This window comes from Lacerta agilis, chromosome 1, assembly GCF_009819535.1.
Source record: "Lacerta agilis isolate rLacAgi1 chromosome 1, rLacAgi1.pri, whole genome shotgun sequence".
NCBI classification, from domain to species: domain Eukaryota; kingdom Metazoa; phylum Chordata; class Lepidosauria; order Squamata; family Lacertidae; genus Lacerta; species Lacerta agilis.
The window spans coordinates 107,748,893-107,765,092 of NC_046312.1; the positions used below are offsets into that span (position 1 = coordinate 107,748,893).

At 42.4% G+C, this 16,200-nt stretch overlaps 1 protein-coding gene and 1 long non-coding RNA gene across 2 annotated transcripts in view; one reads left to right on the forward strand and one right to left on the reverse strand.

Moving 5' to 3' along the window:
* Nucleotides 1-14,059, forward strand: part of B3GALT1 (beta-1,3-galactosyltransferase 1) — a 79,745-nt gene extending 65,686 nt beyond the window's left edge. Inside the window, exon 2 of the mRNA XM_033166480.1 lies at nt 12,181-14,059. Coding sequence (XP_033022371.1) covers nt 12,400-13,380 — 981 coding nt within the window. The 5' untranslated portion in view covers nt 12,181-12,399 and the 3' untranslated portion in view covers nt 13,381-14,059. The remainder of the gene's footprint in view (nt 1-12,180) is intronic.
* Nucleotides 1-16,200, reverse strand: part of LOC117056284 — an 80,885-nt gene that overhangs the window by 41,261 nt on the left and 23,424 nt on the right. The gene's annotated exons all lie outside the window — the stretch shown is intronic.

Sequence of the window (16,200 nt, forward strand, 5' to 3'; positions counted from 1 at the left end):
CAAAGGACTGAAATGCTTGGAAGAGAAAAGACAATACAAATTTGTATTGATAAAAGACAACTATCAAAGTTGTTTCTCACCTTCCTTGGCCATTAAAATATGGGCCAGTACATAAAGATTCCCTGCTTTTCTCCAGGGAAGGTAATTCCCCAAGGGACTTATGAATATAAAAGCAAACATGAAGACGACAGCAATCCAACCATTGTTGTTGTTTAGTTGTGTCCGACTCTTCGTGACCCTATGGACCAGAGCACGCCAGGCGACAGCGATCCAACCATTAGAAATACAAATGACCAAACCAAGAATGGCAGCAAACAAACCCTGAACACAATGAGTAGCATCACAATCCTAGAATAATAGAGTTGGAAAGGGATCATGGGGATCATCAACCCCCTGCAATGCAGGAATCTTTTGCCCAACGTGGGACTTGAACCCACGACCCTGACATTAGGAGACTCGTGCTCTACCAACTGAGCTATCCCCATTAAACAGCATTTGTTGTCCAAACTTGGACCTGTGGCACCACCACTGTTTTGTGGGAGAGATTCCATCACATACCAGAACTTTAGGTTTTCGCATTTGAAGTAGATCAAAGGGCTCTGCCTCCCTAGCAAAACAAATCCATTTTAAAAAAGCATTCTGTGGTTTGGGAAGTGTTGGGGAAATGCATTGAAAAGTTTGGGTTGAATGACTCCACACTTCATCTTTTCCCATTGCTTTACCCCAGGGGGAACCACTCTTTAGCACTCAATTGAAGCAAACAGCAGTCCAGGTTTTCCCCAAATTGCCATTTGTTCCTATTTATTGCTAAAGAGCGTGTTTTCCTTTGGAAAGGAGTGGGGCAAGGGGGAAACAACTTGGACCCATGCCTAGAAAGTGCGGGTCAAGTGGGAAATTGTACAGACTTGCGATTTCTAAGGACAGAACAAGCAGAAGTGTGGGCAAGCCCTAAAGAAAAGATGTATAAACACCCCATGAGCAGATCAGAATGAATGTGGGAGAAATGCTTATTCACCTATAACTGTCCCGCAAACAGATCAGAATGGATACTCAATGAAGACTGGTTAGAATCTAACCTCCGCATAAACCTTGCGCAAGCAAATCAGGATGAATGCTCAATAATGGACAGAGCTGCCACCAGATTTCATCTTAAAAAAACAACAACCCAAAGGTAAAGTCAGCAACTGCTGCTCAGAAAAGACATTTACGGAATCCTGAGGGAACCAAATTACATTAGAGGAGATTCCCATTGGAGGTACCGCACATTGCTTGCTGGGAATCATGGCAAGTATTAACACAGATTGTTAGTCAAAGTGGCTCCATGCTAACATTGGGTGCCCACTGTAAGTCTATCGCTAGTGGTGAGGTCTCTCTTGGTTCAATGTGCATAGCTGATAGGACCAGCCAAGACTAGTCTTGCCGCCACAAGTCACCTGACACCAGGGGAGGCTGGTCCATCAGGGCAAATGGAGCATTTCCTCACCAATCACAGTCTGCCCTTAGCCTTCCTGCCTTATTACTTACACCCAGTCCAGCAGCTGGCACAGACTTTCAATATCCTCCTTTTTAGTCTCAGTGTTGCCATTTTGGAACTTAGCAGTGGGGAGGATGGGGGTGAAGCAAGAGATTAGCTGATTCTGCCTGTGATGGGCTCTGGCTCTGCCACCTGTTGGCCTCCCTGCCCTTCTACCTCACCAGTTTTAGCCACTGTTGTTTTTCTAGAAAAAGAGGTGACGGAACTCACCATGAACACCTCCCTTGTTCTCTTAGAATGGCAATGGTGCCCGTCTGAGAGGTGCCGGAACTGAGTTCTTGAGAGTTCCAGCTGAAAAAAGCCTTTGTTAGCACCAAGCATCACAGCCTTATACAAGTGTCTGAAATTAGTTTGTAGTTTCCCGCTTTGAAAATCCTAAGAATTTGGGGAAAACCCCAAAGTGGTTGCTGGGGCTGAGGGGCAGGGGAGACCTAGACATGATTGCGCTGGGATCAAATCTCAGGGCAGTCATGCCTTCGTTGGTAGCCTTGGCCAGTTTGGGGGAGTTGCACACATATGCTTGTGCATGTGGGTGAAGGAGAGGAATAGGACATTAATGGTAACACCTCCATATTATAACGAATGTACTCTGCATAATTCCCTGGTGTACCAGCACAAGCAAACTCTGAGATATACACATTTTATCCTTCTTCTGTTGAAGCTTGCAGTTCCATTAGTCCATAGTTACACTGCTTTGTATGGGGACAGGCACTAAGCCCAACTGCACCTACCTCATCCCACTAGGGATCCAAAAGGTTACGGGCAGAATATTCTGAAACCTCCAATTAGATTGGGACGCAGGGATTGCCTGGCTCATGCTCCTCTAGCAGGAGTGCGATGGGGGATAAAATGCAAGTATAATGTGCAGGCTGCCTAATGAGGATGTGAAACCCCACTTTCATACCTTGCCGAAGAAACAAATCACAGTATGGAAAGCCAGAGCACATGGGGGTTTTGTTCAACAGGGAGCAACAACTGCAATAAACCAAATGATGCAGATGCGAAGGAAGGAAGGAAGGAAGGAAGGAAGGAAGGAAGGAAGGAAGATGATGGTGATATAGATAGATGATAGATAGATAGATAGATAGATAGATAGATAGATAGATAGATAGATAGATAGATTAAAGGTCCAGACTAGCATGTTTGACCAGAGGTTCCAGCACTCCAGGAACTTCATGCACCTCAAATAAAAACACAAGAACATCTACTAGAGGTAATTCTAATGATGCTGAGAAAGAAATAAGAGACCGAGCAAGAAGTCTGAATCCTCTCATTGTTGCATGTAGGTTAGCAGCAGAACCCTGGTTAAACACAAGGAGTCGTGGCCTCTGTGGTATCTAATGGGTAGAAGAAGAGTCAGAACGCTCAGGTTGTTTATCTTCACATAAACTTACAGAGCAATTCCCTCTCTTGGACTGGACTTTCAAAAAAAGAATGTGGTAGTTTGTTCTTGTGGTTCCTTTCATTCTCCTCTGCAGTTGCATGTTGAGCTGTTCATCAACAAACAGCCTCTTGCTCCAGGCCTACCAAAGTGAGCAGCTCTGCCTTATTTTCAATAAGAACTTAACAAAGATGTCAGAAATTTCCCATTCAAAGTAATAAGTGGACCCATCAAGCTCGTTCTTGCATAGCTGTTTCTCTTAAACACATCTGAACCTAGCTTCCGTCTTCTGTTCCTAGATTTAGCAGCTACCCTGACAGTGGTTGTAAATTTCGTTAATCAGCCAGCTGTGCATTTAAGTAGATGCATATTTTTGCCTAAAGCGTGTCATTTTTAACTAGCATACCATATTTCCTGCACACAGACCTAGGAACAAAATTCTGCAATGAATGAGAATTACGGTTTGGAGTTTTCTGTTGGAAAAAAAAAACATTTTTTCTGGAGTGGCTTGCAGGACTTTTTAAAATATCGCTGCTATGGAAACAGGAGACAGAAATACTCATGTACCACTTTCTTCCTTAGACCCCTTGGTAACTTCCACTTTACGCTTTACATTTTAAACGCTTACAATTTAAAGACATGTGCCCTGATCCAACAGGCAAGAACTTGCATACACAAAGGTGCCATGCATACATTATCCCAAACTGATAAACTTGCTCCAGATGTTGGGACCTAATGCATGCAGACCTACTGTTAGAGGTGATTCGATATGGTCAGTCATCTGCTTATGGGAGGAGAGGAGGAGGACAGAATCCAGACCTCTGACCCCCCCTCCCAGCCACCAATTTCAAAGTGGGGGTGAACTATATCGGTGTTTCCCCTCCCATCACCTTTTGTGGTGAGTGTAACTGAAACAGGCTCGGACTGGGAAATGGCTGGAACTGAAGAGGCAGAAGACTCCAAGAGACTCTCCTCTGAATGTCCTGAGGTGAGGCAGATGGCAACTGGAGACGGCAGCCATCTTGTGGCAGCCAGCCTGAGGAATGTTCTCCCCATCTGGACTTGATGTCATTTTCATAACAGCCAAGAAGACCATTTCTATTTTCTACCAACCTTTTAAATCTTTTCAAGCTGCTTTCAAGCTGCTTTAAAAACAACAACAATAATCTTTTACCTGCTGTTTTTCTAGTTTTCTGATCTGTGCCAGGAGTGGGGACCCTGTGGCTTTCCAGATGTTGTTGGACTACAGCTCCCATCTTCCTTGACCACCGGCCATGCTAGCTGGTGCTGATGGGAGGTGGAGTACTCCAACATCTGGTGGATCAACAGGATCCCCATCACTGTTCTATGCTGACCATATTTTATTTTATTTTATTGAAACTGGGAGTCAAACTGAGGACACTTAGGTGACAGAGGGCAGAACAAAGAAGCAAACTTTCAGGTTGCCTCAAATGTGCAATGTTTTCACTGGAGTCAATGTTGGCCATTTGCTCCCCATCAAAGGTTAAGGAAAGTGATGAGAATCTTGTGCATCTCAGGGGAGTGAGTGAAGCCTTCTGCATATAGAGTTCACATAAGAAGATCCTGCAGGATCAGGCCAATGGCCCATCTAGTCCAGCATTCTGTTCACACAGTGGCTGAACATTTGCTGCAGCGAAACCAGCAAGCTGGATTCACACATATATTAGGCCTGAGTAAGTTCATGTTCATGATTAAGGAACACAGCTTGCAGGTTAGAAATCATTTCCAGGTAGGAATCAGCATATTAAAGTTTTATTTAGAAATTAGGGTGGGATGGAGAGAGACAGCACTCAGTCATGTTATGATGAGCATGTTCTCTGTGTAGCTTATGTCTGTTATTACTTGTGGTGGTAGATTCAGGTAGGTAGCCGTGTTGGTCTGACGCAGTCAAAACATATATATATATAAATTGTCTAGTAGCACCTTAGAGACCAACTGAGTTTGTTCTTGGTGTAACCTTTTGTGTGCATGCTCATATCTGAAGAAGTGTGCATGCACACGAAAGCTTATACCAAGAACAAACTTAGTTGGCCTCTAAGGTGTTGCTGGACATTTTTTTATATATATTTGTGATGGGTAACTGGACGTTTAGAGACCTTGTGTTATTTATCTTCAGTAGGTTCCAGAATTGTGTTGATAAAAAGCTATAATTACACTTCACAATTTTAATCATTATAAAATATTTTGCTGCTTTGTATCTATTGACATTTAAAATGTTTACATCTATAACACATCATTTCTTTTAAAAAGCAAATTTTTTAAAAAAATCAATCTTTTTTGTTACAGAAAAGGTGGAATTTCAGGTTTCCTTCCTGTTTAGATTATTACACATTCTTGCTGCACCCTTCATATTGCTGTCCAATTTCCCCTTTATAAATCTAAAACTAAGATGTTTCATTTTCGTAAAAAGTCAAAGAGTTCAGTTCCTTCTGCACAGTGTCTGGACTGAAAATCTTAATGGGTTGTGAAATGATGGATTAATCACATATTTTAGAATATGAGTCTGTTGATTGAACAGAGTTTAATCAAACATGTCTCCTGTAGAAAAGGATCAGTGCTTATTACCTTTATCCTAAGCAATTTTGTCACGTATGTTGCTTCAAACAGAATTCATTGAAGATTATGATATTCAAAATGGTACATGATTTTTCTATTGTCCCTGAGTCTGGAGAGCCAATTAACGTCATTAAATGCCCTCCATGACACCTGCATTGAGATATTATGATTTCCATGATCAATTATTTTCAAAGAAGAGAAGTTAATGGGTAAAAAAAAAAATTGTCTGATTCTTCTGTTCACTGCCATTGTTGCATTCAGCATACTGAATACAACTGAAATTCAATTAATAATGAAAATAGTTATTATGGTTTTCTGATTGCTGTTTCTTTATATATAGTAGATTCCTTTGTTGTAAGAAAAAATCTTCCCTTATTCCCTTATGGGGTACACAAGAGCCCTTGCAAAGTCCTTTGCAGGTTCTCCATTGGTAGGATTGAAAAACAGAGGCCAACCAGAGAAGATTGAGAAGCAAAGCAGCTAGTAAGCTTGATCTTTATTGAAGCTGTTGCAACAATGGTGTTTTCAGGAAAAAGACCCCGAACAATGCAGGCATGCTCTTGGCATAAGGAATTTCCATGCACACAACAGAACCTCTTTTCCTGTACCCTCCAGTTCCCTGTGCACCCTCAAAAGAAGATTTTGGGGGCACACAGTGGAAGGAGAATCCCATTGCACTAGTGGAACCATGCTGGCAGAGTATTAGATGCGAAACATTTCTTCTAGATGCTCAGTTTTCTGCTTATTCAGAAAGTGTGTGAGTGTGTAGCCCTCAACCCTATTTTAGCCTTTGCTCCAATGTATACTATCTGTTGCACTAAATACGCAGCTTTAGGAGTGCCAGCTTGGCCCCGCAACTGTGGGTGGGTGCCTGGGCCTGTAGGTGCCATGAAGTGGCCCTGGTGCCGAAATGTGTGGGTGCCCTGCCCCTTCATGGGCAATTTTGTGGGTGCTCGGGCACCCAGGTCCGCAAGGAGCCAGCACCTATGTGTGGCTTGGAAGGACATCATGGGTGTTTTTCTGTCTCAGGTTTCAAACTAAGTAAAATATTCATGAAGTGGGGCATTGCTCTTGGGAGAAGTGGTGTTGGCCACTTTTTATTTTATTTTTAAAAACAAGGGGGCTTTCTGCATATGTTATTTGTAGTGGTATAGTTGCATACCCTCCAACATTTCTCTGATGAAAATAGGATTGTCCTAAGGAAAAGCAGGACATTCCAGGATCAAACCAGAAATCCGGACGGCTTCTGAAAATCTGGGACTGTCCCTGGAAAATAGGGACACTTGGAGGATCTGTAGTTGATTTTTGACCCAACATTTTTTAAAGGCCTGTTTGCACTTACCACCTATTGTGGTATAGCTGCTGTCTGTTGTGATGTTCTGAAGAGTATCTGCAGCTTTGGTCACATGCCCCTGTTATCAGAGAATGAGTGTGGGTTTTTACTTTCTACACAAATGACAAGTTGTGCCCAAGCTGGAAAAAGTTCCAGAGCTGAAGTCCCACCCTTTACATACGCTCATGTTCCCTCAGCCAGTAAATGCTGTAGTTATGAGTCTGCACTTGTAGACAGCCATTTTATTGGGGTTAGTTAGTTAGTTAGTTAGTTAGTTTTTTCTATTTAATGCCTAGCATTCAGGAATTCTAATCATGTGGGTGTGCAGTATATGAGATTAAAGGAGGAAAAATGTGTCTGCCTTAGGTATGGCAAACCTGGTTATTCTGATGAAAGTTTGTCTGCACCAAAGAATTGATGTCATGGGCAATACTTTGACCTCCACCACTCTCCTCTGAATTGAACTCTCAAACTGACAACTCACACCAGTCAAATAGAAGTGGCATGAAATAGGTGTCGTCGTCCCCAAACCACATCCACCAACCCCCATCCCCTCCACACCAAAAACCAGAATAATCCCACACAGAGCCATTCCAGATCTTTCGCAAAATATCAGATTTTTTGTGGTAGAGAAGGAAAAGCAGGGGGTTTTTGTTTTTTGTTTTTAAGAACACTATTCTGGAATACTTGCTGAATAATGACGTCACATGGCAGCATGCAATTTTTTTAAAAAAAAACAACCAATCCCAAAACAGTTGCTGTGCCACTATAAATAGTAAGTGAAGAAAGGTCCAAAGTGAGTGATTTATTAAGATGACAATTAATAAGATGGCACAAATGGCATGGCCAAGAGGAAGGAAGTTGGGATTTGTCGAAATTAGTGCCGCAGGTAATTAGCGCTAAAATGCTAATGAATTTTCTTGGTGACTTAAAAAAGAAATGTGGAGAACTGAACTTAGAGCGAAAGGCAAATGTGGAGAACTGAACTTGGAGTGAAAGGCACTAGAAATACCTGGATAATTTTGTGTGGATAGTCTGACGCGTAAGATCGAAAGCTCTCCCAGAAATCTGCCCAATAAATGCCAAAGTTTTAAATTGTTTGTCGCTCGTGATAACTTGTTGAGTTATAGGAGGCTGATTCATTATTCAGTTCAGTGAGCTAACACCCCGGACATCGTAAGTATGCTTTCAGATGTTTGAGCCATCACATTAGTATTAGCTCCTCTCATCCTGACACAGATTAATTGAAAGCTGCGCTGCTCCGCCAAGAGGCTTCTATATCACCAAGGCCATTGTCACCTCACCTGAAAGTCACAGCCCAGGCTGCCACACCACAAGCATCTTTATGAACACTACAGGAAAGAAAAGGTTTAAGATTAAGACAAGGAGCAGAGAAAAAAGATTGTTTGAAAAACTGGCTATTACTGTGATATAATTTAACAGGCTCCGGTGGCAAATATTGTCAGTAGCGTTATTGCAGAGATAATGAAGAATTTATTAAATGGCACTGAAAGACATCCCTTCCCAAAAAAGAAAGGCGCCGAGGGCTCGTATGGGGAGGGGGTTTGGTCCCTGTCTGTTGCTGTGGTAAAGTTTTCATCAAACGAAAAACACTATAGTTGATTTAATAGAGGGAAGGAGGCTCACTGAGACAGCTTGGAGAAGAGCATGGCACATATGCGATGAGGAATAATCACAGTGGCTATGGCAACTGAAGGTGAAATGTGTTATTTGCATCAGTTTATAATCTCTCCAGGATGCAATTTCCACGTTACTACCGTAGCGGAATGTGATCGATGTAATCACGGGCGACCTATCGCACAACACGGAATCCGAGGGAGTTCCAGGAACAATTTCTTAAAGGCAATGAGAGGAGAAGCACAAGAGTTAGATGCCTCTGGAACAAATTTCAAAAATAAAAGCATTCCACATTGAAAGTACGGCACAGTATCTGGGGTGGGGGGATGTGCTAACCCTCATATATATGCAAAGGCTTATAAGCTCAGTGGTAGAGTAGAAAGTCCATGGGTTCAGTACCTGGCATGTCTAGTTGAACTGAGGAGGACCCTGAGAGATCTGAGCGGATATCTAGAGGAGTTAAAACACCTTTAAGCCTTCATGAGTTCAGTGAGAAATAGTTCATCAGAAGCTTAATTTTCCAAATTAGGTGGAATTATATACGGTTTGGGTCTAATATAAGGCAGCAGTGATTAACCGGTTCCATTGTATTCTGTGGGAGATACTATAACTTGTATTCAGGGGGAAAGGGGGGGGGCAAAAAAATGATCCAAACTTTGGATTTTCCAAAGTTTTCTACAAGCCTAAGGAATTCCCAAACTCTTTTCTGGTGCCAATGATCCTATTTTTTATGCAAGTATCTTTAGTAGTAAAAGGAACAAAGGATTAAAAAAAAATCCTATATAACCAGATTTATTCTTGTTCAGAATGTTTTTGAACGTTTCCTGAAAGGCCTTCAAATCTCTTTAAAGCAAAATGTCTTGTGCTAAATCGTTAAGTGCATTAACCATAAAGAAGAGTCTTATGTTCTAGGATAAGTATTGTTGGGAAACATACTTCCCCATTCATTACAGCAGTGGCTCTTGTTTTACTATAACAGGAAATTTTAAACATTAAGAATGTTTAAAAGTTCCCCAAAGTAATTCCCTAGCCTCTAGTATTTCACAACAGAGAGATCTCGTTTCTGTCATAATAATAATTAAAAAATGCACCAACAACTTTTTCACTGTGTAAAAAGAAGAGTGGCTTTTTATACAAAAGCAGATATTTATTGTCCATTTTGTTTAATTTGCATGCATGAAAGCATAAGTCCCAATTTTCCATTTTTAACAACTCAAATAAAAACAAACGCAGCAAACCACATTATATATATATTTTAAAAATCTGAACTGTAGGGAATTTGAAGTACCACATAAATTTATTACCAGCAATCTTTAGTAGTATTTATTGCATTTTGAAAATTAAAAGAGCAGATTCAGTTTCTTAACTGGGGGGGGGGGGGAAATACTGGAGAAATAAAAAAGCGCTTGTGTTTTGTCTGTCTCATTTCTGCCACAAGCACAACACCCAAAGCAGCTTCTAAAATAAAGATTGTACAGTAAAAATTCAAAACACCAAGCAGAAAACACAAATGGAACCCAGTTGCCACGTGATCCCTGCCATCTATGGTGGCAGTGCTGAAGCACAGCAGGGGACCAGACAAGCAACTCTCTCCTCTGGCGAGAGAAAAAGACCTTGGCCAGAACCAGGAACCCTGGTTTGAGACTAATGATGAAGTGTTACAACTGCATTTGACAACCTGGTGCCCTCCAGATGTTTTTGGACTACAGCTCCTTTCAGCCCCAGCTGACAGCCTTTGCCCAAAACATCTGAAAGTTGACAAAGTTTACCTCATAGTGTAACACGACCACGCTGCTGTTTGCAGTGGAGTCTGTGTGACCATACAGGACTCAGGGAGGCCAGACCTGCCTGCTTCCCTTATGACTGAAACTATGAAAGATGCTGCAGACTGAGATTGTTTTGTCAACAACTGTGTTGCAGCATTCTGCACTAACGGCAGTTTCCAGGGCAAGTGCAAGGGAAGCCTGACTTAAAGTGCATTATCCAGTCTCAAAGTCATTCGTGCCTGAACTACTGTGGTGAAGGCATCCCAGTCTAGGAACTCTTCTGGCTTCCTACCAGGTTCAGCTAGTAAAAGGTGCTTCTGGCCACCGAGGTTATCTGGTCTTCCACAGACAAAGGAGGGGTCCATAAGCACTCCTAAACTGTGTACCAATCCCATTCAAGACAGGCAATTTTTTGACACAGGAACCACTCTCCCCAGTGGTGGAGCTTCATGCGCCGGCACCGGGGGGTGGAGAGCAGGCGGAGGTAGGGCTGGCACATGTCCCGGGGGCGTGGTGTACCGCCTGCAGGGGCGTGGCACCCAGCACGGGGAGGGGGGACACAACCACGATGGCACCCCACCAGGATCGTGCTGCCGGGGGCAGTGCACTCCCCCCGCACTCCTCTTCCTCTGCCAGTGACTCTCCCCACAGTGGCAGGATTCCATTTTGCCAGGATTCAAGCTGAGCTTGTTTCCCTTCAACCATCTCACCCAGGCAGGCACCACTCCAGGGCCCAGACAGCCTCTCCTCACTCAGATATAATGGGAGAAATAGAGTGTACGGATAGCACCTTGCCCCCAAATCTCCTACTGGCTCTTTCTAGCAGCTTCATATAGATATTAAATAGCATTTAATAGTGCCCTGAGGTACCCCACAGCAGAACCACCAGAATCAAATGTAGCAAATGGTACTCCATTTCTTTATTTCAAACACTTTTACTTTTTGCCTTCAGTGAACGCAAGGCAGAAAGTCACATACGTTAAAACAGGAACTGAGTTTGAGAATCAGCCATAAAGTACAAAAGCAGCAGAAAGAGCAAAGGTTTAAAAATATGAACCTTCGAAAACAACCGGCAAGAAACAATTTGCACCAAGTTTTTTGGGGGAGAACCTAGGCCAAATACTTTGACCAGGCATTGCTTGTAACTGGGTATCATCTGTTCTCAGACTGCTGAACCATGTTCTTGTTGTTTCTTTTTATGTTTATTCAGTGTTGATTATTTTAGTGTTTGTCACCTTGAACTCTGAGGAAAGGACAAATATAAACATATGCAATACAGGCAGCCCCCTATTTATCCGCGTACAGTATGTGGATGACCTTGTACACGTGCATTGCACCGAACCCAGAACTGACCTGGAAATGTCATAAAGTCGTCATTGAAACATCACTAAATGGGCAGATTGGGGCGCTTGCATGCTTTGTCAAAGGGTTTCAATTATACGCAATTTCCAATGCGTATGATGCCTTGGAACGTAACCCCTGGGTATGTGAGGGACTGTCTGAACTTCAGAAGGCAGCTGATAGTTTGTGCTATATGACCCTACAATAAAGGGTTCTTTTCATATGGTTCAGATCAATGTTAGGTCAGCCAATTACGGGGCAGGTTGCCAAAACTAGTTGTAAGAGAAAGACATCAGTATGGGTATTTGTGACCTGTTGCTGAAGATCTTAGATGGGCTACCATAATTGCAAGGCAATATTGAAAATATCAAAGTACCCAAGTGAACTGCATTGCTTTGCCACGTTAAGTTAATGGTGGTTTATTTGCTTCCCTACAGTCGTTACCAAGCCTGTTGATAATACTTACCATTCCTTTATCTCTGCACAAAACCTTAAAACACCTCAAAGTGGTATCATTTAGCATTTCAAATGTTTTGCTGCTAGATTACCCTAACATCAACATAAACCAGCCCCCGTCAAGAAAAAATCATTTTCTGTTCATGTTTTTCAGAAATAACACATTGCCACGAGGAATGGGGACTACACAGGAGAAGGAACACCCCTCAAGACGTTAATCCTTTTCTCCGAGCCCCATGAATGCATTCCAAGTTGCTTCTCTGCGTCGAACTTTACGGCTTAGAAAGTAACATGCTGCTCTTGTGGTATGTGGAGATGCCAGAGGTAGCGAGGCTATTCATTTGTTCTGCTGAATAGGAGAGCTGCAGGAACAATGGCTTCAAAAGTCTCCTGTTTGTATGTCTTGACGGTCGTTTGCTGGGCAAGTGCTCTATGGTACTTAAGTATAACACGACCCACTTCGTCCTACACAGTCCACAAAAGTTTCCGCACCATCTCAATAGCTAGAAAGAATGTCTCCTTCGGCAATATAAGGACTCGGCCAATCAATCCTCACTCGTTTGATTTCCTCATAAACGAGCCGGAGAAGTGTGAAAAGAATGCCCCCTTCCTGGTCATTCTCATCAGCACCACACACAAAGAATTTGATGCCAGGCAAGCCATTCGGGAGACGTGGGGAGACGAGAACAACTTCAAAGGTATTAAGATTTCCACTCTCTTTCTCCTGGGGAAAAACACAGACCCAGTGTTAAATCAGATGGTGGAGCAGGAAAGTCAAATCTTCCATGACATCATCGTGGAGGATTTCATCGACTCCTATCACAACCTGACTCTGAAGACGTTGATGGGAATGAGGTGGGTGGCGACGTTTTGTTCGAAAGCCAAATACATCATGAAAACGGACAGCGACATCTTCGTGAATATGGACAACCTCATTTACAAATTGCTAAAACCCAATACCAAGCCAAGGCGGAGATACTTCACTGGCTACGTCATCAACGGAGGCCCGATAAGAGATGTCCGTAGCAAGTGGTACATGCCTAGGGACTTGTACCCTGACAGTAACTACCCGCCATTTTGCTCGGGCACTGGCTACATCTTTTCAGCGGATGTAGCGGAGATGATTTACAAAACCTCCCTCCACACAAGACTTCTTCATCTTGAAGATGTGTACGTGGGACTCTGCCTGCGGAAGCTGGGCATCCACCCTTTTCAAAACAGTGGCTTTAATCACTGGAAGATGGCCTACAGCCTATGTAGATACCGGCGCGTTATCACAGTGCATCAGATATCACCTGAGGAAATGCACAGAATTTGGAATGACATGTCAAGCAAGAAGCACCTCAGGTGTTAGGACATTTTGCAGATGTAAATGCTTTTTTGTAAAAAAAAAAACACAAAAAAATTAATTGAGTAGAGAGTAAATGGATGTCTTTTGATTGGAAAATGGGATGCTAACTTCCAGGAGGGGAAGATCTTCTGTGTTTTTTGTTTTGTTTTTGTTCTTCTTTACGGCTTTGATTTCTAGTTTACAAACCACATAACGTAGTTGTCAAAAAAGGTAGGATCACATCTGTCTTGGCCAGTCTCATAACTGCATAAAGGGGACAAATGACTGCTAGATGCTGAGTGACACCTCCAGAATAGGAACCCTCCTCTAAGGCAAGGGTAGGCAATCTGAAAGACTAAGAATCCTAGCTCTTTCATTTCTTGATCTCATGCTCACTGAAATGGATTTGAATGGGGAAAGCTAAGCAGTTTTATTATGGTCTTCTATTTCAAATTAGCCTCTCCTTCCCCTAAATACTAGTGGCCTCCTGACCTGAAGTAGAACAAGGGGCTGTGGTTGAAAGAACAAGAAAAATCAGGAGTCTCTCTCCATGCAGAGGATTCTTTGGAAGCAAGTGTTTAATCCCACCTACCTGGGAGTAAGCCTTACTGGATTCCAGTGGACTTACTTCTGAGTAGACATGCATTGTTAGAGATTAAAACACAGACCCCAAAATAGGATGGCGCGGGGTTTTTATTTTTTGAAAAAACCACTATGCGCAATTTCTTCACTAAGATGCAACATAAGACCTCAAAATACACTAACAATAATGATGATGATGATGATGATGATGATGATGATGATGTTAAAATACAGAACAAAAAGTGTGTGCCAAAATACATTATATTATATTACAAAAGGCAAATTTCTCCAATATGTAAACTGCAAAAAATGAATCTTTTAGTTAGAACTTTGCAGTTTTAATACAGATGATGACTTGCCCGTTTATCAAAATAAGGTGTTCCATTTTATTATTATATTTGTAGACACATAATTAAGGATCACGTGATTATTAAGGATATGCAGTATTGTTAACTGAACAACATCTGTAACTGCTGTGGGAGGGAAGCAAATCCTCAGCCAACACTTTCACTGGTTCAGTGTTAAAAACCGTTTGTTACGGCACTTTGCTTTTCGAAGAGCCTAAGTGCGTTTTCAATTATAAAAGGCTGCCCATAGGAATTATAGCGCTGTATTCTGTAGATATAAGCATAATTAGTTTTTTCCCCATAATTAAAAGGCCTAAGAGCCACATAGAGAACCAATAGAAAGGGGAGGGCTTTCTGTTTATTACTCCCTGCATGCCTTACCCAGTGACACTAACAGTAATTAGATTTGAAGCCAGCACTTATCATCATTTGACAGACACATTGACAACTTCGTAATAATAAGCCACACACATCGGTAGGTCAATTAAAAGCAGCGATACCCAATATTAAAAAAAACCCCAAAGAGATTGCTATTACAAAATCAAGCATCAACTTGGCAGTGGACAATCTTACAACTCAAAATCTTTCCTAAATTTACCAGCAACTCAAGCTGGGTGGCAAGGAGACTGGGTTCCTCAAGGTGGTGCCCTTCAGCTGCTGTGGACCATAACTCCCATCATCCCTGACCATTGGGCCCTACTGGCTGGCAACTGATGGGAGCTGGAGTCCACAACATCTGAAAGGCACCACTTTAGTACCTCTGGAATGGGTGGTAATGCCTTTCCACTTAGAAGAGTAGCAGATAAATCCTCAGCTTGTTTTGCTCTGCATACACAACACATAGTTTGAATGGAATACTGTTAACAACCTCCTTTCCCTGCCCCCTTGCTGCTTCCTATGTGCCACAGTGTGACTGCCGAAATGAATTCAGAAATTACGATTGAGCAGGGGCAGGGTCCGTTAGAACACTAATGAGCATGCTCTCCTTTAGTTGAGGGGATTGGAGCACTTTTGATGCATATTTAATAGTCTGGACTCCGGAGATATTTTCTGAAATAAAGGGTGGAAGAAAAATATTACAAAGCCCCCTACACAGCAGAGGTTCCATTCTATTTTTTATTTTTTATTTTACTGAGGGAAGTGTTTATGCTGGAAATACTACTCAAAGATTTGGGGCAAATCTACCGGTATTATATGAGCATCTATAGCCTGCCATTGATGCTTCAATCTGTGGTAGAAGATCTGCATGGGAGGAGAAGCTTCCTCTGTGGAGGTTGTGGTCTCCCTCAAGAGGATGTGGACTCTCTTTCCTTGGAGGTTTTTAAGCAGAGATTGTCATAGATGCTTTAGTTGAGATTCCTGCAATGCAGGGGATTGGACTAGATGGCCCTTAGGATCCCTTCCAGCTCTATAATTCCATTACTCTATCCCTGTTGCATTCAATGCCTTTCCCTAAAAATCAACAATCCCCTGTTGCTTTTCCTGTGGCAGTGGAAGAAGCAGCTGGGGGTCATTTTTCTCCCTTAAGCTTAAAATACTATTAGAGGGGGAAAGGTTCATGCCACACACAAACACATCTCCCACTGCAAAATTCAGGCTCTAGTAAACAATGCATGTGGCTCAGTTTTCATGTAAAATTTGAACCTTGCATTTGCCAACAAGCAAAATGCAGTGGCATTATGATTACATCACGATTTGAAATTAACAAAAGTGTCTCAAGTTGAACATTCAAAAACCACCTACTCCTTTCCCTCCTTTTCTTGAAAGCTAGTGTCATTTGTGTGATGCCACAGAGAACAGCCGTTCTGTCAAGGGATTCCAGGAAGATGCCCACCAATAAGTCCACTTCCAGCCCAACCCCACATACCTGCTTCCTTAGCCCAACCAGAGAGAAAAGTTTCATATCCATCTAATT